General features: G+C 37.1%; 1 protein-coding gene across 1 annotated transcript in view; it reads left to right on the forward strand.

Moving 5' to 3' along the window:
• Nucleotides 1-25639, forward strand: part of CTDP1 (CTD phosphatase subunit 1) — a 98384-nt gene that overhangs the window by 41279 nt on the left and 31466 nt on the right. The window contains exon 11 of the mRNA XM_056484697.1: nt 3561-3726. Within this exon, the coding sequence (XP_056340672.1) occupies nt 3561-3726 (166 nt within the window). The remainder of the gene's footprint in view (nt 1-3560; nt 3727-25639) is intronic.

The raw sequence follows: 25639 nt of genomic DNA on the forward strand, positions 1-25639 counted from the left end.
TATCATTTCATAAGAACTGTTTCAGTTCTCACTGTGTTGGATTTCAACATTTCTAGTTTCATTCTGGGATTCAACTTGAAACATAATTTAAAATTGGTTATAGTTAGTTTAAATTTGTACATGCAATTAGAAGTGAAACTGTTACCAGTAAATTAGAGATCTGAATTACATTCAGTTAATGTAGTAGTCAACATTTCAAGCAACAGTTCTTGCCATTGTGCTCAGCTCTGATTCTTGAGCACCTGCTTTTTTATCACTGCTGTTCCAGCCCATGTGGAAGAGTGAACAAAGTTTGCAGCTGTAGTAGAAGGAAAGGAAATGCAGTGCTCCTCAGGGGCTGCTGATGGCCAGCAGCTCTTCTTTGTCTGAGAACAGGAAGGATTTCGCTCTAAAAATAACCTGCATGTCGGAGCTTTGACATGCCTTATGTATCTCAACAATTTTCATTTTCATACAGAAACAGTACTCTGCCAACATTGCAGTAAACTACAATTGTAATGGGTCATGAGACATGTAATGTAGTGTTGTTCAAAGTAATACAAAAGCTGATGGCAGCTTGGACTAGAATAAAGAAAAATTTATACTGTGAGTTACATTTTAGTGAACACTACTAATATGCTAACAGATGAGGCAAGGCTTAATACATGGGTGTCGTTTACATGTGAGAAGTTAAAAATGGCACCCTGGTTTAAAATTATGCTCAAGATGCACCCAGTGCTTAGTTTGAAGAGGTGTGTCAAGCAGATGTTGGTGGCTTAAGTCATACTTGAAAATTTGTATAAACTAATTTCGCTTGCAACGTTTTTGTCTGAATTTGTATCTCATAGTTACTGTTTTTCCTGCCTAATGTCATCAATGTTATCATGACAGCAAAAATATGAAGTGCCAAATTGAACATGTGACTGGAATTTAAATATTTTGAATGCTTCCATGATGATATTATTATTTTGGCTTTTATCTTGATGTATCAAGGGAAGTGCTTGTTACTTCAACAGATGTTGAGCCCACCCTGCACGTATATGTCCTTGTGCATGTAAGACTGGCAAACACCAACCTCTGCAAGGTTGGATATGGTGTTATTTTTTAAAAAGTACTTATGAATCTCATTTAATTAGAAATAAATGTTAATTCTTGCATTTTTGTGTTTTTAATTTTTATTAAACTTTACAGGCAGCTGAAAATGTAAAAGCTTAAAAATATTTTTGACAAAATAAAAATGTCTTTACAAACCTTTAAGAAGACTTTACTTCACATTGCTTTTGGAATGCTTTTATGAGAAGGCACAGTGTTTCTAATCTAGTAGCAGTGGGAAAATACTAGGGAAAACATCTAACAGAAGCCTTTAGAAGCTATTAATATTGTTATTTTAGAGTTAATTTGTGTGCAATGTAGTCAAGTATGATCTCACACTATTCTACAAAAGGAGATGCTCTTGTCAACCATATGACAGTGTGTTCTTAAAAAATCTGCTAGATTTATTTAGATTTATTTCTAGTCTAAGAAAATCTGCTTGGCTGTCATGCTACATATAACTTCTCTGTAATCCTTAGAATGGTCAAGCTTGTTACATTTTTCATATAGTTGTGTAAGATGCCTATAGCTTCTGTTTTGTCATTCTCTGTTTTGCTAAGAATGTAAATGGCATCGCCACCTTTCCTGCCTAGGTTACATATTAAAAAGGCAAGGAAATAATATTTTAAAAGAACTTTTTTGAAAATGTAGTGGAATGCTGTATTATTTTTAACATCTGCCTGTGAAAATTAATGTCTGAGAGCAATTTAGTAGCAGAAGAGACCAGTGTGATCTTTAAAATGGAAAACATAAAGGGGAGGAAAAAAAACCACATAACTCAAAATCTGCTAGCAGTGTTGAGAAACTCTAGCAAAATAAGTTTGGTTAGTTCATTTTCACAGCATCCCAATTGTTTAAGCTTCACAAGAAATTCCACTGTACAGGAATAAGAGACTACAAATGGGCATGTGTCTGCTGGGCTGCTGAGTAAATTGTGCCGTTGCTGGGGATCTTCTGCAGCAGTGTGCAGGTCTGGGTAGCATGGCAATGGCTGGGCTCATTTCCCTCACAATCTCCCATTCAAAGCAAGATTTTAAATTTCCTGCACCTATCCATGGGATCTGAGAAGAGAGATGTCTATTTGCAAAATATGAGCTGTCAAAATGAGCAAAATTGACAGCTTTGTGTGGCTTTGATTTCATACATTCTGGAGTTTAAATACTAAGGTAAAAACACCCTTGATACTTAGATAATGTTCTTAAGAAGTTGTCAAGTGCACAAAAGGAGAAATAATTTTGTAGGACCTTACCTAGACTGACTACATTTGCATAAGTTCGTAGTGGCTTTTTTTGTGGGGGACTGTTGGTCTAAAGCTTATTCTTGTAAATCCTGGCTTGATGAGAATCAGCCATTCTGCATAGAAACTCCTGTCCTTAGAGACTAAACTGTATCCTTTTTCAGTCAGAGTCACTCTCAGAAATAGATTGTTGGTCTCTCACTTGTTAATTGCAGCTTGAAACTGCTTGTGATTTCAAATACAGTCACTTTTATACCTGCTTTTGGTAGTCTTTCTCCAAATTCTTTTATGGCTAACGTAAGTATTTTGTGATCCAGGAGCTTTATAACCTTTAAATTGGATTCTAGGTGGTGCTGAGCTGCTGTAAATTGTTCCAGGAGGCTAATGTGACAGACAGTACTGGTAGTTAATCTGTATTGTATAGTAATTTTAGCTTCCAGAAGTTTTTAGTAATTAAGTAATAGTCACAGAAAAATTTATCCAAGGAAGGTAGAAGTCTCCTGATGTTATTGTACATGTAGTCTATTTTTTTATTACTATAAAGCAATTCCCATGAAGTTATGATTATTTTATCAATTTTAATGGAGATTTTTATATTCCTTTTTGTCTCTGCATGTTTGAATTAAGTACAGTAATTAACAATGTGATAGAATACAGACTAAAAGAAAAAGCTACCATATTTCAATACACGAGCCAAAAAGAAATATTGGCTGTTTTGCTTCTTATCCAGGCTTGGCATGTGGGAAATACTGAAGATTGACACTGCAGAAGTGCTCTTTCTACATGCAGAACTCTTGTTTGTAAGGCTGAGAAATAGAAGGGTGTACTTAGAGACTCAAAATTAAAAGCCTAGCGTAGATCAGGAAAAATGCTTTAGAATGTCAGCATTGCTTTTGGAATAATAAAATTTGTCAAGTGATGGAGAAACTCCACTTGTGCAGGAATATTAATGTATTTTAAGGGCAAGGCATCTGTAAGTACTGAAGCTCCTGACAACAAGAAAGGTTTGATGGTTACTTAAAAGAACAATGCAGAGGCAGAAGAGTGAGTGCCTTGTCAAAGGTAGAATAAAAACTTCACTGTCAGACTGAAAATAAAAGCATTAATCAGGAGACTTGACTGACCTGCTGATGAACACAGAGCTTTAGTAAGCAAAGTTGTAGATACATGGCAGTCATAAATTGTTTGTGGGACTTTATTTGTAGCTCTGAACCTAGTAAATCTCTTATGTGAGATCCCTGAATTTTTTCAGAGTTGTTCAGCCACACCAACAGCAAATGTTTGAAGAAGATGACCTACCAGCAACTGAAAATGAAGAGCAGCCTGGTCCGTCTAAGAGGAAACGCCAGCCAAGTATGTCTGAAACAATGCCCCTGTACACTCTATGTAAAGAGGATTTAGAGAGTATGGATAAAGAGGTGAGCTTAACTAATTCTGACAGATTTTTAACATTTTAACTTTCATTAAATTATGCATGTATGTGAACTGACCTTGTATGACACTACAGTAACTTTCAATAAAAGCCACAGCAGACAAAAGTATGGCTCAGGCTAAAATGCAGTTATGTTCTGCAAAGCGGAACAGAATACTGTGGTATGTAAGTAGACCTTTAATGTAGAACTTCATTTAAGAATAGCTTTTTCACATTAAACATGTTATCAAATTTGCTCTGTGGATAGCTTTGCCATGTGTCACTTTAGAGGTTATTGGCTTTGCTTTTTTTTTTTTTAAAGTAAATCTCAAAATAATCTAGGCAACAATCAGTGGTAGGATGGGAGAAAGAAGAGTGGTCTGCAGGTGTAAAAGGCACAGACTGTATGGAAGACTGGGGAGACAAGAGCATAGGGCCTCATTGTCCATAGACATGTAACTGCAGTGTTGTTAAGTCATAGCTGTAATTGTTTTGCAGGTGAAGGGAGCTTTGTTGCATAGTAAACTGCACGTCTTTCATACAAAAGCATATTATTTGCAAGTCATTGTGAACCTCTAGCTGCTCACTTTTCACTTACCATTCTATGCACTTTTTTCAAATGAGCCGCCATCTTACATAATACTAAATGATACATAGAAGAAAAATTACCTATCACTATGTACCATGTTTTCATGAATTTATCCTCTCTGTGACTTTACTATAAAATCTAGTGACCCTGGAGCTTGAATTCATCTTCAAGCTTAGATAGTTCATTGGGGTGTGGACAGGAGCATTTAACTTGCCGTGTTCTTGGCAGCAAGTTCATTCCAAGGTTCTAGCTATAACAGGCTTTGAGTTATCTTGTAATAAAAGTATGAGAAGGGAACTGCATATTTCCGGAAAGAGACTTTATATAAACAGTACAGGGTCAATTGGAGATATGGGAAGGACTTGAAGCTAGTGTTCTGGGGAAATGTCCCATAACTTTTCAACTGCTGTGATGATCTCCTTTGAATTTCAGGTGATTCCAGGCTTTTAACTTTACCTGGTAACTCTTGGAGTTGACAATTTTGATTTGTTTTGCTTTTTGTTGTGAAGTATTTTGTCCATTTGATTTCAAACTTTCCCAGAAACAGTATTTCTTGTCATGATGCCAGTCCCTGAATCCATCTGTGCCTTCCATCTGTATCATCAGTGATACTTAAAGACAATTGCTATTATGGGTTGCCTTTATGACTTTATGGACTAACATTTTTTTCTAATCATGTGACTTTTGAAAAATATTAATGAATTTGTGATGCAGTGTATGCACTGAGTCAGAAGAAAGTGTGCATGTTTTTCAGATTCACTGCATAAAGTATTTATTGTTCTGTTTTTAAAGATCCTATTTAGGAACCTTGTAAAAAGTCTGAATCTTTTGGCACTGTTTGTTTTGTGATTGATTGCTATCTGCTGCTACATTTGTGGCTAAAGAAATTTAAGTTTTTCTACTTCTTCTACAACTATAAACATCTTAAATTACAATGATTGTTTTTAAATTATGCTTTTGCTTAAGCAGCATATTCTGCTTGGAAACTAGACTACATGAACTTCATAAAAAGTGAAGCCCAAATTCCAGTGACTCTTTTTCATGGTTGGCTTAGCTTTGGTTCCAGAGGTATGATTTGAGGTAAAAGTTTTCCTTTCCACCAAGTCTCTGTTCCTGGGGCAGGTGAACCAGAAGCAGGGTGGGATTTTTCTGGTATTTTAGCTTCCCAATATGATTTTATCAAGGATGAAATATTAGCACTGAGACCTGGAAGAGGGGTGCACACAGGACATGGTAGTGCCAGCAGGTCATTGTCACCTGGAAGCTGACTATAAAAGACAGGCAAGGAAAACATGGGACTAGTAACATCACCTTAGTAAAGGTGTTGTGTTCATAAGGAAGAAATGTAATGGAAGTAACTAAGCAGGATTTTATGGCATTGTGTGGGAGTACACTTAGGAAATAGAGATGACGTGTGGTAACATAGTCTATGAAGTATAAAAGTTTAATGGAGTGTACACAGGAGAATCTACTGTCAGGATCATTATCAAATAAAGTGAAAGTGAGCTTGATAAGCCTTGGTAGTTGGGACTCAGTTCACTTTGGTCACAGTGGGACTACTCGTGTTTGCTTCCACCTCATTCTTTATCAAAACATGTAAAAGGGTAAGAACCTTTCTGGAATCACATTGTCACTAAGAGAAGTGAAATTTCTGCTTTGCTTTCTCACTTTTGCTTCATTTGTATGCATTCAAGTGGCTATGGCAGCCACAAGAGCTGCAGCAGACTGCAGACTACCTGGGCAGAGTGAGGGTGTCTGTTCCAGTCACAGCAGTGATTTCTTGCTCCACTTCTCGGGTGCTCATACTGAGGCTGTTTGGGTTAGGAGTATGTGGCCCAAGGAGAAGGAAAGCAAATTCCAGCAGGACCTTGCTGCTGTGTAAGCCAGTCCAGGCTCAACTGCTATGTCTCTGCCCTAAGCCACTGTTGGTAATTGTGGGACCCTATGGCAAGATACCTCAGGGAGCTGGTTGGGACAAAAAAGATCATTTCCAGGTTAATCTTTGTCGTTTCCAGCTTCCTGAAATAACCCACCATTGCTGCTGCATGAGTGCTAGTGCCAGGAGCAGGCAGAGGATGGGAAGAGCTGGGGAGAAGAGTGAAGGCAGAACTGCATTTAAAGCTTTAAAACTGCATCCTCAGTATTTGTACTGAATTCCCTCACACATTCAGATAAGATCAAAAGGAGTCTTTTAGCTATAGGCACTGGGATTTTTTTCAATGAAATTAAATAGTAAATGCAAGCATTAATATATACTGTTTCTATGGGTATAACTAGCAATAAATAACCTCTTTGCAGCTAACATCTAAAGAAAAATCTTGCTTTTTCTTTGCAAAAATCTGTGAAAGGCCACAGAGCCCCAGGTAATTCAGAATTTGCATGTAATTTATATGTGGGAAAGTTTTGTTAGAAGTCTGAAAATAGAAGCTGGTAAAGAGAATTTAATTATTATATATTCCCAAATTAAATCTCTTTCCTTCCTTAACCTATTTAAAAGTATGTTTGTCGCTTTTCCTAGTAAAAAAGCTGTAGCTCTTTTGCTGTTCCATTGGGAAGAACTACTGTGGATAAGCATCTCTCTTAAAATTTCATGTTATGTAGATTGTTTTATCTTCTCTAATTTTTTCAGTTGTGTTTGTGCTATGTATACCAAGTAAATCAAAGGAAATTAATAGCATTTCAGCTATTGGATTGCACTTTAAGGTCACTTAGCCTTTTGTATCTTTTTCAGTGCCAAATATCTGGGAGATTGGATCCAATGGTAGCTTCCTTTTCTTCTGACATGAAGGACTATTCGAATTTTAGAAAAGTGGAAGCACAAGAGTATTCAGTGTAACAGAATTGCCATTCAAAGGGCAATTGCCAAATCAGCCTCAAAGCTGAGAGAATGTTTTCCCCTTTTTCTGTACTAGCCTGTACTACATAGGTGCTTTCTAACTGATTGCTGCTGTTTGTCTCCGTTATGGGACAGTAAAGGGCAGCAGAATTAAATGCTGCTAGTCAAATTATAGTAATATAGTAATATTATAGTAATATAATACTTGCTTATAGTAATTTTTACAGGACTGGATAATTTTTTACTTCTAAATAACTGGTTATCTGCTACATACCTCAAAAGATCATTCCATAAAAATGCTATTTATATAGAATTGTATCTAGTATGCTGTAATGTTCACCAAAGAAAAAGAATCTTTAAAGAAGTGGTTTCCAATCAATTAAATGCAGTCAATAACTAACTAGAAACCTCTTGTCCCTAATCGCTGTTCCAGGATGACTTCTGTTTTCTCAGGATCAATTTTGTCACTTTACAGGGAAGTTATCTACTTTTACTTTCAGTGCCTGTGTTGAAAAGTAACTGTTGCAGAAGCCTGTCAAATAGAAAGCAGAAACAGCTGTCTGCAGCTGTTCTTGTTCCTCATTTCAGCAGGAGTGGACTTGCTCACCTGCTGGAGCCTTTATGTGCGACTGTGTGGCATTGTCATCCTTTGCCAGGGGTAGGTTGGAAGTTCCTGACCTACCAGACACTACAATGTTGTGTGGATCTGCTGTAGTTTACTGAGAAGAAACAGAAAGTGGAATCCAGGCTTCAAATGACTCTTATTTGTTTCCAGAAATAAGATGTATTAGCAAAAGCAAGTTGCACAAAGGAAGGGAATGACACACAAACCACATGAAGGCATACACGTGTCTTTCCATTCATAACTGACTAGCTCAGTACAAGATGCCAGGTAGCTCTCGTTCCCAGAGGAATCATGGATCATCTTGTGAGCCTATTTCTTCAGAACTGATAGTTTCTTTTTATCAGGGTTCATTTTCTTATAAATTTGTATTCCTAAATTTGGAGAGAACCTTATGACTGGGATTGTATTATGCAGTTACTTAGCTAAGTAGATCTACTCCTATAGCTTTTGTTTTGTCATTCACAACTATGTTGTGTCGTATGTGTTATGAATAAGCTGTTTGTTTTTTACATACTAATTGCTTCTCGATGGACCTTGACTTTGCTTTTCTGTAAAATGTATTCTTTCTTTATGGATATTTGTTGCAGACACAAAAGGTCATTTTTAGCCTTGTGCATTGTGCTAGCTTCTTTTAAAAACTGAGTCAGCTTTATATAGTCTTAAAGATTTTCCCTTTTTTAATAAGTGTCCCTTTCATCATTACATTGACATTCTTGTGTATGATACAAGAAGTAAGTTTATTTACATGAAGTAAATAAACAAGGTCAAGAGTTTTCATTCCTGTCTTTCTTTTGGCTACAAATTATTCTCATCTGTTAGTTTTAGAGCTATGGCTGTGAGTACAGTTCCCTTGTTATTTTTCAGGTGCTTTCTAACTCACCAGTCCATGTAAATAGTAGAAATGCATAGCAAGAATCTACTCCCTTTATAAAATGCCAGTGATAAAGGAAAAAGAAATTATCCTGAGATGAGCTCAAGATCCTGCTCTCAATTGCCCATATCTCAGCTGCTTCTGCATCCATGGTAACAGTAGAAGGCAGCCATAGGTCCTCATATGTGTCAGTGCTTTCAGGACCAGTCCTCGACAGATGCCAGTGTGGGTTTCACCAATGGGAAGGAAGTTGAAAAGAAACCTCCAGTAAGGCAGTAAGATTAAACAAGTTCAGTAAGGCAGAAAGATTTGTTTGTTTTGCAGTACCTTCTGATCCAGGATGGCCTGGGAGTACTAACGTCCTGGACCAGCTGTGCACACATAGTTTACTAGCTGTATGATGCTTAGGCTTTTTGTGTTTGTTACTGTGGTTTGGTCAGGGTGTTTGAGAGTAGAATCTGTGTCTTGTCATCGTCTCTGCCATCTAAGGTAAAATATTTTATTGGTTTAAATTCCTCTCAGTTTGCAACTGGGGACAGGGGAAGAGAGGAAGCAAATCTGATACCAGTCCAACCTCTAGCTTTCCCATCTCTCACTTCAGTTAGTGGAGCTGCAGAGATTCCTACCATCTGGTTGGGATATGTGGTCAGCAGCTGCAAAGTGACCACATTTCAAAGGTATGTTCTTTGCATGAGTGCATTTAAGTATACAGATTTTTCTTGAGTGAGAATCACTTGATGAACTACTTTAGCAACAACATGGTTCTGTTGATTTGGGATGTATTCTGCGCATTCTTTTCCTTGAACTAAATAGTAATTTATATGCTGTATACAAAGACTGAAATTGCAACATTCTGCTCTCATATAAGGCCACTTATACTCTTATATTTTGTCACTCTGCATTTTGCTTTTATCTAAGTAAATTTATCCCTTAATTTCTGGGTTGGCTTTTTTTTATTTCAAGTTAGTGACTGTACCATGCAGTGAATTAGGAGGGAGTGTTTTTCTCCTTCAAATTGTTGAAAACTATTATCTCAGTAAGTGGTTAGCCTCTTGGTTAGTTAAAAAGTACTAATTTAATGTGGAGGATGTGGTCTCTAGAGCAAATAATAGCTGCCTGGGCTCCCTTGGACAATTATCATGCACATAACAGTTCTTTAAATTTGCACGACCACATTTCTCATACAAATTTTCTTGTTTGTCACCTTAGCATGTACTGTGTCATAAATGGTACAGATGCTAAATTTGGTTAGCTTCTTACAAATTGCACCTTTTTTTGAAGTAAAAAGAATAAGCCTGTGTGTACACTTGCTGTTGTTAGTGATTGTCATCCAGGCCCCTTGGCCCTTGGACATGATGGGGTCTTGCTTTGCAGTTGGCAGCTTTCACTTGAACTGGACTTGTAAAAACAATTTGAAATAACTATTAGTGAAAGTACACCAACTGAGAAGTAAGAAAGGTAAATGTGATGCTCTTCATTGAGGCAGTAAGAGACTGCTGTGAAAAGGATTTGCCAAAGCATCTTCTGATATAAGCAGACTGAGGAGACTCAGATTGGCTGGTCTGAGACTATTGGTGCTTCCTGGTGCTGTTTCCTTACTGATAGCCCTATTGTCACCTTCCTACACGTGCTGACTCTAGCATTCCCTCAGTCCCCAAGCTCTGGAAAGCTTTTTGTTTTCACTGTGGAGTGCTTATTACCAAATGGCTTAACCCAGCAAGCCTACATGTCTTGCTTGCTTTCTTTCACTGCAAGCTGAGTTTCTGGAGATAGATGATGAGAGTGCAGTGCTGAGAATCAGGTTGCTGGCTTGTCTTCATGAACAAATGATGGCTGGCTGATGCACCAAGAAATGTTATGTCTTTTTTTAAAGAACATAGCTTAAAGCAGTTGTATAAGAAGGAAAGTATATTTACTGCTTCTCTTATTTTACAATTTTGGCATTCACCCTTTTCTAATATGGTTAAATAATTAGAAGTAATTGAGCATTAATATATTATAATATTAAAGCAATTATTTCAGCCATATCTCATCTGATTAGTATAGAAAACTGAGTAAAGTTTTCTAATGCTATTTTAATAGTTTGGCAGCGAGAATCAGCAGGATAGAATTAAGATACTGGTACAGTGCATCAGAGAGAAGGAAGATAAGCACTTAAAAGAAGCTGACCATTGGTAATTTGCTTCTGTCTTTTTTTTGCTTTGAAGAATTCATTTTCTACTGGAAAATGGAAACTACTCTAAGAAGGAGATATGCTTTCCTCTTTTGTTCTTTAGTTTTAGAAGACAAAAACTTTTTATTTTAATCAGCATTGGTTATGCTTAAATTATAAATCATCCTGTCCAGTAACATTGACACTCTGATTGTTATTCACCTAATAGAACATCAAAATACATGTAGTAGATAAGGCTAGTAAGGTTCAAATGGATTAACAAGTGTGAAACATATGTTTGCCTATTTTTTTTTGGTCTGGTATTTCTCTGCAGACCATTAGTTTATACACTAATTGCATAGAGCTGATGGCCTGCTAGTTTTGTTTGATGGCATCGCGGTTCAAGCTTGCTTAGCACTTTTTAGAACTGTTTGGAGAGGCTTCTTTACGTGTATTACCATGTTTTACAAGGAGACAACTCATTACCAAAATAGGAAAAGGATTTTTATCAAAGTTGATATTATCTCAAGTAGGCAATCAATTGTGGATCACTTCTGTTTTTCTGCACAGGTTGCTTAGAAAATACTATTTAAATACTGGGTTTTTGGTCTACTTGGATGTCTTATTTTAATTTTAGAGTTATTTTTTTAATTTCTTTGTCATGAGAAAATACGGGAAACATACAGTAACCTTTTGGCACTCAGATGACACACGGTATAAATATCTGCATTTTGTAGATGAAAATGGAGACTGCCTATATATGTAAGAATTAGTTTAATGCAGTCATGACAAGTTGTTAATTAAAATATGATATAAGACTTTTGAGTGAATGAACATGATCAATCAAGTTCTTGGCTGCTTAGGCTGTTAAGGAGAAAATAAAAGAAAGTGTTACAGAATAAGCTGAGGGGGAAGGACCCACAAGTATCATTGAGTCTTACTCCTGGCCCTGTACAGCATCATCCCCAAGAGTCACACCATATACTTAAGAGTGTTGTCCAAACACTCCTTGAACTGTCAGGCTTGGTGCTGTGACCACTTCCCTGGGGAGCTTGTTCCATTGCCCAACCACCATCTGGGTAAAAAAGCCTTTTTCTAGTATCCAACCCAAACCTCCCCTGATATGACTTCAGGCTGTTCCCTTTTTTTAATTGAGACTTCACTTCTATTATGCCTACTTTATTCATAAGCTAAGTACAAATATTTGTGCTACAATAAATATTAGTAATGGGCTGCACCAAGTGGACATCAACTAAAGAAGTAGCTGTGCTTGCTTCTAACTTCTTTTTGAGGAATCTGATAAAACTCAAAGTAATCAGATTGATGGATTGTCAGTAGGAAAACAGAGAAATCCAGGCAAAACTTAGTCCAAGATTGGATTAATTTACTTGTCAGCAAAGATGGTTCTGCCAAATTGTATAGTCTTCACACTTTCCTGATTCAATCAACAGTTGATTCAGATCCTCTGCTTTTCTCCCAAAGGTTTTCACAAAATTGTTTTGTTGTAAGCTTTTAGGAGAGTTGTAAGGTTTTTAGGAGAGTAGCTTATTTTTCCATGTTATCATTCTGTTAAACATAGAGTAAAAATTATTATGCAAATAAGGATAAATCTCGAGCTCCATGATACTGCAGTTGTGAAGAACTTCTGGCTTTAAACTGTGCCTGATTTTATAGCAAATGTGTTATTCTAATGTTACTCTGTATGAAATGGAAAGTAGTTCTATAAAGCTCCCACCTCTAGAATGTATATACAAGGTGTTGGTTATTCTATAGGGAAGAAGGCTTTTCCACACATTCTGTAAAGGTTTTTCAACCAACTCTGGTGGTACATTGTGCCACTGCCTGGCCCTAGTAAAGAGAAGCTGAAAGCCTTTTTCAGCTGTTTATTTACTCAGCAAAATGGAGCAAAACTTCTTTAAATAGTTCAATAACCTTATTTTAATTTAACCTTATTTCAAATTAACCTTATTTTATATGTCCACCTCCATATGCTAAATCAAATGCAGCTAGGCTGTCAGCACTAATTGGCCACAGTTAAAAATGAGTTGCATGAGCGTGTTAAGCAATTTGCAAGCTGATCCCTAACATTATTCTGAGCAGCTGCATACAGGGCCTGATTGTGCCTCATCACAAGTCTAACATGTTTTTACATTTAAATTTGAGCTGTTACTCTCCATGAGTGCTATTTAAAGGTGTCTGCTCAAGTCCTAGTCTGAATCTGAACTGTTGTTTCATATCTTTTTTTGTTTGTTTTATTAAGATCTTCTGATACTTGTATTTCAACATACAAAGAAATACAGATACACAACATAGCATAATGTATGTTAAGTGCTTTGAAGAACCTTTGCAAACATTTGTGTGATGTTAGTCTGCTAGCAAACTTAATTTGTGGTTGGAATTCTGGGGTGATAAAAATACAAGTAAATTTTGGTGGCACAAAGGCCATGTTATTTCTACATACAGCATTGAAGGACAGTTCAGTTAGTACTAAACTTACTTTTTAATCAGCTGGTCTTGATCAGTTATCACAAGCTGACTTACTGTTAAATTTAACTTATGCATAATTGCAATTGCTCACTTCAGAGGCATTTTCAAGGGAAAACATCTCTGCTTTGATAGTCTTTGTTCTTTCAGGTGCCAGCTTCAAGCACACTGAATACAGCCACTCTTTGTGATAGTCCTTCAGCTCCAAGTGTTCTACCTCCTCTGTCAGCACCACTATTTCCATTCCAACAACTTAAACAGAGGTTAGGAAAAGCTGCAGAACTAGAGCCCCCTACTGATGTACAAAATTCTCAGCAGCAATGAGTTGCAAAATGAATAATTGCCGAAATGGCTGTGCTGCAGTAACTTTTTCATGTATACAGGAGTGATATTAATTTTAGATCTGAGAGAACACTATTGTTACTCTGTATTGTTACAGGGTTTGTATATGAGCTTCCGCTTTCTAATTGCTGGGGGTCAGAGTCAGCTCTGTCACTCCTTGTATCAAATATGATGATACTGCTTTCTCTGAGATTAACACAGACAGCTGCCTATCCCAGATATTTCAATGCTCCAACATCAAACTTACTTCATCTCAGAGGTATTGAGGACTGGATATAGCTGTCATACCATGATACAGAGATCATATAAGAACCTGCATGGTATTCACCTTAATATTTAGTTTGTTGTAGAAACAGACCACTCTTTAGCTGCTGGATTTATCTTTCCCTGTATTATGGATTGCTTCTTTTTCCTTAACTTACTCCATACCTGATTCTGGCTATTGAGTAGGCTAGCTATGCAGGATGCACTACTTCACTTAAAAGCTACCAGCTTGTCTGTACAGAGTCAAGCAGTCTCATTGCCCGGTTTGGTAGAAACTGTTTGAAAACTCCTCTGTCTTCACTATCATCCTTAAAACCTCATAAAACCAGAAATAGTTTTCTCCAATGCTTATTATTTGAGGTGGTTTTGGTAGCTTGAGCACATTGATAACTATCTCTTGGTTCCTGTAATAATAAAACAACTGATCAGACTTACTGAAAAGGGAAGTCCACTGACAAATAATGCTTCATGAGGCCAGCTGATGTCTGCCAATGGTAAGTTAAATTTAGCAAGTCAAGGCAGATCTAAGCTGCCTTACCCATCTTAAGGGTGGGTTTGTTCATAGTATGTGTGAAAAAATCTATGCTGAGCACAGCATATCAGTGTTTTTATAGCAGTGGTTTTGAGCTAGTAAGCGCTACTGTTCCCTAGTTGTTCTACAAAGCCATAGTTTGAGTTCCTTTGCAGCTGTGATAACTGCAGAAAGCTTGTGCATGCAGGTAAATGAAAGGAGGTTTTTTGCCTGTTTTTTGTTCCCACCATAATGTTTTCAATTTTGCTTAGACTGTGACTTCTGAACAGCTTTATATCCTGCTGAACAAGAAGTGAAGGAGTTCAACCTCTGAAAAGGAAAACAACCTTATTTTTCACTGAAATATGTATGTAGTGATGAATATTCAGTCTCTAAGCAAAAGGTGTGCTTGCAGTTAACCGGATGGTGAAACCCAGCACTTTGTTGAGAGAGAATCTTGTTAAAACATGTGATAACAAGGACTCATTGAGAGAAAGCTTTGAAAGTTGAGATACACAAAAGCATAAAAAGAGTTGCTGATATGGCGTGGACACCACCCTCCCATTTTTTATATCTTCTTTTTAGGGTGGGGATTGCTTGGATTCTTGTATCTTCTGAAGTGAAGTCTGTAATTATGGCTGTTGTTCTACAGCACTTTCTGATCGTGACTGTGCAATAAGAGACTGCATTTCTGGTTGCAGCATTTCAGAGATTTAGTGTTTGCCTCTGAGCTGAAGCACAGAGCCTCAAAGGTAGTTTAAATAATCTGTAATTCAGGTTGAAGTGTTTGGAAATTAGTTCAAATCAAGTTCCCTCCCACTCTTGGTTTTCTCATTGTAATGGAATAACCAAATGGATTGGGTCCTAAATGCTTCTCAGCAGTTTTCAAGGATAATGTGCTAAGCATACTTGCAGGTTGGCTGCACTATGAACTAATGCCTTTGGGAATGACTTGAAAGAGCATATGTAGATTAGTGTCCTAGTGCTTCTTTCATAGAAGCTGAGATTTTCTGTTTACAAATGCAGGCTGCATAAACCTGGATGACATCGCTTATTAGGGAAAAAAAATACTATTTTCAACTCCATCTACCAGTTCAACAGGTATTTCCAGATAAAATAGTGAATATATGTTGAGAACTGTCCCATTTTCTTTTAAAAACCATTTTGGGCAGTCATCAATCTGCATTGATGAAGGAAACCTGTCCATACCTCTTCAGAGCTGCCACTCGGTGTAAAAAAGAAATCATGGGCCAGAGTGCAAGTGAGTTTTAGCAGTAGATGACACTTCATCCTAGCTAGCTGCCTGGGAATCCCATTGCTTATTAGGTTTGGGCCATCAGTATGCTGTCCTCTACAAAATGCACATGGAGGGGAGCACTGCAATAGATGTGTTCAGCATTCATAGATTATTTTGTGTTTTTAAGTGAAGCTACATGAGAGCAGATACTGTCAAGAGGTTACTTTATGGTATTTTGACATTTAAAAAATAGTTGTAAAATGAAGTTTATGTCCAAAAACGGCTTGTTCTGAGGGGCTGATTAGAAGCAGTACAAGTGGACTAAGTCTTTTTTTGTGCTAAATTATTTTAACCAAAATTTCTATATCTTCATATAACCTAAATAGTATAAAACCAGGTTAGGAGCTCAGAAATTGTATAATTCCTTGACAGTAACATACTGTTATCTTGCTGCCCTCAGCACTTCATTAGCAGCTTCCAGCTGATGTCTCCCCTTGGCAGTGAAGTGTCAGGAAAGATCACTCAGAGCCTAGGCTCTGTGCCCTCTTAAATTGCCATGTGTCATTTTTAATAGAATGTTAGGATTTCTAACCTAATATGTCAGTGGTATTTTGTGACAGTATTTAAACAACTTGTGCAAGTGTTCTTTCATTAGCAAATTAGATTAATTTATTTTTAAAGAAACTTAGATTGTGCATGTCTCTTGCTAAATCTCTAGGAATAAGAAGAAAGTTATGACAACTTCTGGCAAGACTGTGCTTCAGTTAATAACCAGACTGACAGTTCTTAGTCTTGCAGAAATATATGACAAAGCTGCTCTTTGCTGTGTGTCAGCAAAGCATACTTTCTACTTTAAAGGAAGGCTTTGAGAGCAAGAAGTGTGATACTGTCATGTTTTAAAACAGGTGAGCACTACAGCTGTAGGCTGCTACAGCTTTTTAACTTGTTGCTATAAAGTTTTGCAAGATAAGTGCTGTAGCAACATGAGTGCAGCAAGCTGAAATCCCTGAAATGTCCACCTGCACTGAACAACAAGGGAGCAGATATGGATACTTGTAGTCTTTACCAGGCCTTTTTTGTTGGCTGGGAGAAGACTAGTGATGTTAGTCTTTGTTCATCTTGCACACTTGATAGTTTCTGTGAATAAAAGAACACCAAAGATGTATTTTGGTAAGAATTTTCTCCTTGTTCCTTTCTCTTCCCTCTAGGAGTTTAGGTACATTAGTATTCTCTTTGTATAGCATGAACAGACTCTGTAGGTGTGCCAGTCTGTGGATATTTAGGTAGTGCTTATTTCTACAAAAAGACTCTAACAGAATTTGAGTGCAACAGACTGTCACCTGGGGATTCACTCACTGCCTCATTTCTGTAAGGTGAAAGTTTTCCTAAAGTGAAGTCAGGACACTTAGTAACATGTGGCACTTGAACTTGAGCATGCAGCTCGAGTTTCTGTTCTGTTGCAGGCTTTTTTTCTTTTGTCTTTTTAAGACTTGCAGGTAGAGGTAAACTTGAAAGATAGCCCAGTCACACAAATTTTACTCTGCAGAAGAGAATTTGCTGATAGTACCGATAGGCTGCAGTAGTGGTGCATGGTTCAGTTTATCAGATTATGAAATTCTGTATTGGTGACAAAAGAGCATATGGTAATACTGTTGACATAACTTGTCCAAGCCATTGGTTTGTTGCAGTCTTCCACTACTCAGGTTGTGGGTACGCATTTAATAGAGAAGCTTCTCCAAAGTCTCCTGGCTGCTGCTTATTCCTGCCGTGGTGTACTGTTACTGCTTAGTGGAAACACGAAATGGAGTGGGACAGGGAAGTGGTGTAGCTAAGCAGTAACCCAGCTTAAAAATGCAGTTGAAGGTCACTAAACTGCTGCTGTCTCTAAGGTGTGACACAGCGAGCAAGGAGATTGTTTTGTTGCATAACTCTACAGCAGTCTCTTCTGACTTCTTGCATCTACTCCTCTTGCAAGACCAGAAAACCCCATGGTTAAATTTAAATGTGCCATCTATTTGTTGGAGGTGTGCTCACTCATGTTTCTGCTTGATGATTGGTAGTGTTACACAGGGTAGGAGAAAAACCTTCAGACAAATCTCATTTTCCTTTTTGGTATTCAGTTTTTGTCCTGTAATTTCAGTGTTCTTGGCCTGGCTGTCTGACAAAAAGGAAATGACGAATTTTGAATTTATGAAAATAAAGCTCAACTACAGCATGCCCTCTTTTTTAATTCGTAGTCTTGATGGTTTTATTTCCATTATTATTAAAGTATCAACCCTTCAGAGATCAGAAATGAATGCTTAAAGTTTAATGGTTAATTGCCTGTCCTAGAAGAAAATGGCATGCCAAACTAGTGGGTTTTCTTTAAGAAGTATGTACCCTTTTAAACTCATAGCAACTCATTTAATGATGGTGGTGAGAGTTCAGCAGTTGTCAACAACAGCGTGAGAGTTTAAAAAAAGACAAAGGTGGACAGCAGATGCAAATTGCAACAAGGATTACTTTGACTCTATATAGTGAAAAACTTTCTTATCTCAAGGGTTATTAAACTTCAGAAGAGATGCCCTAGATCTCCGTATTTGAAGATATTTTAAATGCTCCTGAGCAAAGCCTGGAGTAACTTTATAGAACTGGTCTGACTTCAAGCAGGGAGCTGGACAAGGTGACTGTCAGAAGTCCCAACTTAAATTATTCTGTGATTCTACGTGTTTACAGACTGACAGACTCTCAGATGTCCCATAAGGTGTTTTTCACATAAAGGGTGGGCTAATTGAGGTAGAAAAAGCAAGATTAATATTTTGCATAGTGGAAATGCTGAGCACTCAAATGCTTTCCACTTCAAGCTTGCAAGTATTAAGCATATTTACTAGTCAAAGCTGTGATTTTTCAGTAGAGGAGCTGGTACTGAAGAATATGCAGTTCATGACTGAGTATATAAATGTGTGGCTTTTTCTGACCAGCTTTGGTTTCAGCAGGATGCATTTTAATTTATCTGTAGTCATCCAGGACATACAAGTCAATCTCTAAATTAATTATATGCGAAATAAATCTCATAAAAGCTTTTTTCTAAGGTTTGGTAATATTCCTTAAGCTGTTTAGAGCAATTGTTTTTCAACCTACCAAAGCAGATACAATAACTGCCAGATTTGATGTTCTAACCTGAAGCATGCCTTTATCAAAATCAAGATAGGACAAAGGTAGTTCTCAGTGTATGGAAATTTAAATAGAGGAAGAGTGCTTCTTCTGTTTGATTATGAACAAGACCAGTCATTTCTGATATTTCTGATTCATCACCTGCTCCAATGAGCTAGTGGTAATTGTAGAAGAGAACAGTGAAATCTGCATTTGAAGTGTTTGAGACAAAGGGGTGTTGGATACTTGCATAAATGCATTGTGTGACTCTAAAAACTGAGTCAGAAATTTAAAAGGAGAAAAAAGTGCTCTAATGACAAAGAAAAAAAACAGATGAGACAGAATGTGAAAGACAAGTTCTTCTGAGGTTACTCAGAAGAAATAGGACTGAGTTACATCACATATTCTCCCTTAAATTTTATGTACAGAGGAACAATTTAACCTAATTCACACAGCTTGTCCTTCCAGTGACATCTTTGTATAAGAAAAATTTTTGTTTCAAAGTGACTTAAATTCATCCCAAATCTCTTAATACAAACTGTGTCTACTGTAGGAAGGTTTAATTGTTGGCATGTATTATGCCCTAATATCACCTCTCAAAAGCATGCTGAAATACTTGCTAGCTTTTCTGAAGACATGGGTGGGAGTATCTTGCTCCTCAGTTAAACATTCAGCTGGTAGGGATAAACATAAAAAAAGCTTTTCAGTTCATCGAGGAAAAAAAGTTAAATGAAAAGTTTTCATATACAGAAAAAAAAATTGAGATCAAAGCTAAGTTAAAAATTATTAGACTTTTCCATATTTGGAAAAAAATTTGTTATGTCAAACTAAGTGGATTCTTTTCTGTGCAGTAAGGTCATGGTGCAAGCCACAGTTGCTTATAGCTATGAGAGTGACCTGAAAAGTCGTTTGCTGCTGAGGAGGCAGTGTTCTGTTCTCCATGTCAGCAGAGGATTGCTTCCCTGCAAAGAACCCCAGGACAAACCTCTTCCAACTGCTTGCTTTTTTGCCTTACCTAAGGCCAGAACTTTTCATAAATAATGGTCAGTAACAGACTAAAAACACATTCTTTCTCTGAAGGGTAGCTGTAGATCATGCTCTTACTCACTGACCCTTAACTTACATTGTTGGAGCCTCTACTGGAATTTTAGTGTGGATACTTTCAGCATTCTAAATTGAAGAATCATTGCCTTTAGCAGCCACAGAGCTCTTATGTATGCTAGGGTGTCATTGTTTCAGAAATGCTGCGACCAAAGAACAGAGGGCTCCACACTTGCTGCCTCCAGTGGGCTCAGGCTCTCTCTCCTCTCCATCCCAGCCATAAGCTGATGGGCAGGGAAGGTGGAGTTGAAATGCTGTTCTTATTTTCAAGTTCCCATCAAGTCTGTCTTCCTGGATAGGTGAACAACTGTATTCTGGCCACAGATACTGCGGGTTGGTTTTTTTAAATCTTAGACTTCACCCTTTGAAAAAAATTGCAGTGAAGATTTACAGGCCTATTGCCATTTAACAGTCTTTTGGCAGAGGATTTCTTTTGAAAACAGAATAAAGGAAAGGAAGATTAGAGTTATGGATGGCTTTATAATCAGAAAAAGCCATAGCTTCCAGGCTCCAGTGATGTCCCTGACTCAGAAAGGCTTTAGAGAAATGATTGTATTATCTCCCTTGAGACATTTTCTCTTTAGAGTCTGTGAATTAAAAAATTGTTGTGAATATTAAAATCAGTAACTTCTAGGCCATGTGAATTTAATTTAAATTTCACAAATTAGTAGTTAGGAGTGGGCTTTTTCCTCTTTCCAACTACCAGTGAAGTGTTACCAATTTAATGAAAAAAAGCAATTTTCATTACACTAATGATCAGAGAATCATATAATGGTTTGGACTAGAAGCGACTTAGGTCATCTTGTTCCAGCCCCCCTGCCATGGGACTTAGATCATCTTGTTTCAACTTCCTGCCATGGCCAGGAACACCTTGCACTAGATAAGGTTGTGCTGCGCCCCTTCCAACCAAGCCTTGAACACTTCCAGGGATATGGCATCCACAGTTTCTCTGGGCTGTTTCACCATCCTCACAGGGAAGAATTTCTCCTGATGTCTAATCTAAATCTGTCCTCTTTCAGCTGAAAGCCATTCCCCTTGTTCCATAATAAAATTTATGTTTTATAAGGACTTTGGAATCCTTAAGTCAGCACTCAAGGTACCCTACTTGTCAAGGAAGAATTGCAGCTTATGCTTTTTTTAGCAGTCTCACGTATTTTTTGTAGGCATCTTAAAAATGTTTGAGGTTTCCACTCAAATATAGACATTGCTCTCCAGATGGGAAATTCAGAGTTTTAAATGGCATTCTTTGAAGAATCAATCCCATTCAATCATAAGCAAGGATACAGTATTGTTATTAGTGTTCCTTTTAAATCACAATATTGGTATGCAATCTCTAAGTGACATTTTATTTCATTCTAGTCAAAGTATTAACTGCAGTAGTAAAGCTCAAATATGTTGACTTGTGCGGCTGTAGTTGCAGTTACCTTCTCTTTTCATTTGCAGAGGTTAAGGGGTCAGATTATCAGAGGCTGTGGGTTCAGTTTATTCCCTTCAGATCTGCCTTTTAGGAGCACAGTCTGTTGCCCAGGGCTGCAGTTAAAACTTGTGTTGGCATTGTAGCTGATGCTGTCAGCAGCGCTGGGAACTCCAGCTATTGGGGCTGCACTGCCACTTCATTTCCCATCAGGGTCCCAGTGCAGCCTCCAGGGATTGCAGTGGGACTCCTTGTAAGTGACTTCCACATGGTGGTTTTAAATTGCTGGCTTTCAAGTGTGAGCATAACAGCTATGCTCAACATCAAACCAAGGCTTTTTCTTCTCACGTAATTGCCTTTCATCCTGAATCTGGAAGGTTATTACCAGGAGCTGCTAATATTTCTATGTGCAGTTTGATAACAGTAGGTGAAAATAATTCTAGACCTCAAGTGCCAGGAAGCACAAGTTAGAGGTTTGGTTTTGCTCTCATTCTAAAGGCCTGACTTTGAATATAACTCAGAAATCTGTTGATTGCCTAAACTATAAAAATCTACCCATGGTTAATGCCCCTTCACAGAGGAAAAAGGCAATCACCTCCTACTCAAAAATATACCATCAAGTATTTAGAAAAGCAAAATGTATTTTAAATGGCGCTTTTTGAGCATGAAAATTGCTTATTCTGGGACTTCAGCTGCTGAGGAAAAAAGCAGTAATGTCTTTATTTCATAAATACTTCTCTATTACAAAAAGACAGTAAAATGTAATGTATCTTTAATTGCAAATTAAGAAACTACTGGTAAATATCATCGGGGCTGTCTTTTTGTTGAAAGGTAGGGACTCAAAGTGTTTATGAATATAAATACAGTAAGTGATAAAAATTACAGAGAAAAACACATTTCCTTAGTTTGAAACTATTTGGTATTCTGAAAGCTTGTCATACAACTGTTTTACACTGTTAAAGCCAGATTATTTGTTGAATTTATTCACAGAGTAAGTAACTACTGATCTGTGATCATTAATACAAATTCACTTGACTTCAGGTATTTTTTCTTATTCTAGGAAAGGTCTGTTTTGTTTTGGAATTTCAATTGAACTCTGTTTTTAAGTACTACTGTAGTTCTTTATATTTGGATTTTGCTTTTTTTTTTGCTGTTCGACTTCACTAGAAATTAAGAATATTTTATATATATATAAAATATTGCTGAACTAAATTAATGCTGTATTCAGTAGAAGATAGCATTCAAATAGGTAGCTATCAGAGAAACTTTACTCTGATATACAAAGTTGCATAATTAGCACCTGGTCTTGCCTAAGTTTGACATATGGGTAACATCTGTATTATGCTGTTTAGCACAGAACCCAGTGGGATTTGAAATTAAGACCACTGCCCGTGAAAGTTAAGTGACCCAGCACTTCTCTTTCTGCCTACTGCTCGTGCAGGGGCTTTGTCAGTCCTGTCATGGCCTCTCACTCTTCTGTGCCAAACTGTGCTTTTGTGTTGAGCAGTTAAACTTTCCAAGTCCATTGTCCAAGAACAAATATCAGTTCTTCTATCCCTCTCTTGACAAACCTTTCCTTGCTTTACCAAATGCCTGGTGTATGCTTTGAGGAGCTTGAGGAAAGAGAGGACAAGAATTTGTGATTGTGCCTCAATAATGATTTGTCAAGTGATTGTGTGCACTGTGTAGAGAGCACTGTTGGGTGACCTCTTGTAAGCTGGGTTATGGGGATATAACTGCACCTGAGTTACCAGTGCTGTATTAGTTCCTGCAAATTACTTTATAGTGTGGAGTTAATAAACTTTTACAGTATTATTTGCATTTATTTTGCCACAGCAGTTGGCAATTTTGTTTTCACACCTCTGCCCTGGAAGGTTTGCAAGTTCATTGCGCGGGCAGTTCCAGAAAGATGGAGCCACCGCTCTCTCTAGTTTGATTTACAGTCTAATAACACTGTTAGCTTCACATGCTCAGAAGTGCTGCTTAGTTTATAAGTGTCAAATTACAAATTTACAATTTTCCTACCTCCTCTTTATTTGTCTTCTCATTTTGCTGCTCTTTTAAAGTTTCTAAAATAGTCAGCAGATTTCTGTAATGCACTAAAAAGCAATAGTTTGGGACAAAGCAAAGGGAATCTTGGACGGGGAGCCAAGAGTAAAGATTATAGAATCATTTTAGAGTTATTTTTTGACTTTATATACCATGGGGGAATAGAAGGTACCTATTGAAACCTTTTGACACATTCAAATGGCAGACTATGTTAATTTTTGCACGTTCTTTCTAAAATAAAATGCATTCAGCACAATCTCAAATAAATGCTCAGGACCCACAGGTTTTATGTTGAAGTGGAGTTGGGTTTTTACTGTACATACTGTCAATACTAATTACTTGCATTGCTCACCATGAACAGTCATTTTTATGGCAGTAGAAATAGACCTGAAGAAGTCCTTGTAAATACTTGGTGGTTTTTTCTTTTTCTCCCTTAACTTACATGATCAGTTGGAGCAAAAATCTTTTTGGAAAGACTGGTGGGGAGGGGCAGAAATGTGTGTATCCTCTGTGCAGTACTGGAGCACAAAATTTAATGCTGTTTAGCAAACCTATTCTTTTTGTAGAATTTTTTCTGTAATTCCAGTAAAGAGGTGTTTCAGACGATTGTACCACTTTTAAGAGACCTTTTAAGCAGTTTCAAATGTCCTGTTGGCTGTTGAAGGTAGCTTCTCAGTTCTGTTACATCTTGAATCCTAAAGTACTTGCTAGCTGGGAAACAAGTATTAGAGTTTATTCACAGCTCCTTTTTGTTTTTAAATATGTGGTTTGCATTACAGTGTATGTAGTTATTTCCAGAAATGTGTCATCATAGCTCTCTGCCATATCCATTAAGCTGTATCAAAACATTGCCTGCAACTTCAGGAAAAACTGAAGTTGCTCATGGCAGTTTCTTTTTTGGTGTTTTTCTTGGGGTCTTCATTCATTTTGAATGTGTAAACTTCTGGAGTAAAACCACTTTCAGCTGATCTGGTTAGTTAGTACTACGGAAGGCTTTGACTTTCCTTTTAGCAAAGCTTTTGGTACTTTTCAGCTCTTAATAGGAGAATGAGACTGAAAATCTCATTGCTCTTTGGTTCTTTATGCTTTGCATGAGTGTATGCTCTGCTCCTCCTAAATGATATATAAAACAGCTTTGTGACATGAGGACTTTTACTGGCTTTTATAATTGAGTGTTTAAACGAGTTGTCAGGCTTTTGATTCTCTTGCTGAATTGAGCAACTTCATCATTTTCAAGGGATTAATAGTTTTTTCTTTTACAATGTTAATCATTGTTGCTGGTCTATATCAAAGGTAGCTGCTATGGATTAAAGCAGTAAGCAGCCCTTCACTGTATCTTATTAGTAAGATTTGGTATTAGCTGGCATTTTCTTCTGAATTGTTAAATGTTCCATTTATATTAATCATATAAAATCCAATCACATAAACTGAAGCTATAGTTGATACTTGGTACATCTGTATCTGTCATGTTCTGAATCAGATTAAAAGTTTCCTTTGTTCATTTAACTTTCTTATTTATTCAAAGTTAGTGATAGGCATAGATAGTTGATGTTTAGATATTAATGAAGTTTTTTTGCCTATTAACTCTTTCAAGTGTCATGGGCTGAAATCTCATTGCCTCAATAAAAACATGGTTTGTTTTCCGTTTGTTTTGAGAATTGTGGAAGATGAAGATGTAATACTTACTTTTTCAGCACATTTGGAATTTAGCCAATAATTAAGCAGGAATCCATGTTTTGGATGCCTTTCTAGTTAGAGATTGTTAGGGACCATTCCGCATCATTTTCATCTGCAATGATTTTCCAAAATTGATATATTTCTGTGATTCATAGATATATTTTATATGGCCTTTCAGGGAAATGGCATATGTATGTGTACAACTAATTCTAGTAATTCTAATATTAAATGGCATTTCAGACTTCAAACAAATAATGTTATCATTGTACAGGATGAAAGAAAAACAGACATGGTAACAACTAGACTACTAGTCTGTCAAAACTGTTTGCACAAAGTAGACTTTAAAATACTATCAAACTTCAGTTTGAGAGATGCATCTGTAATACTGAATGTCTATCAGCCTAACTTTAACCTTTGAAAACTTTAGCATATTTGGAGTGAGAACACAGTTTAAAAATAAGTCTTTCTGGAAAAGTATTGCTTCTGAAATGAAGGACTGTAATTTTAAATGGTGGAGACTTGCAGCAAAGGAGCTGTTAGAGCTGTGGATCTGTGCTGTTAATTACTGGCCATGTCAGCTACCTAGACTGTTGTCTACCAAAGCTATACATGCAGGGTCTTCTGCCATCCCATCCC

The sequence above is a fragment of the Oenanthe melanoleuca genome, chromosome 2 (genome assembly GCF_029582105.1).
Source record: "Oenanthe melanoleuca isolate GR-GAL-2019-014 chromosome 2, OMel1.0, whole genome shotgun sequence".
Lineage (NCBI taxonomy): Eukaryota > Metazoa > Chordata > Aves > Passeriformes > Muscicapidae > Oenanthe > Oenanthe melanoleuca.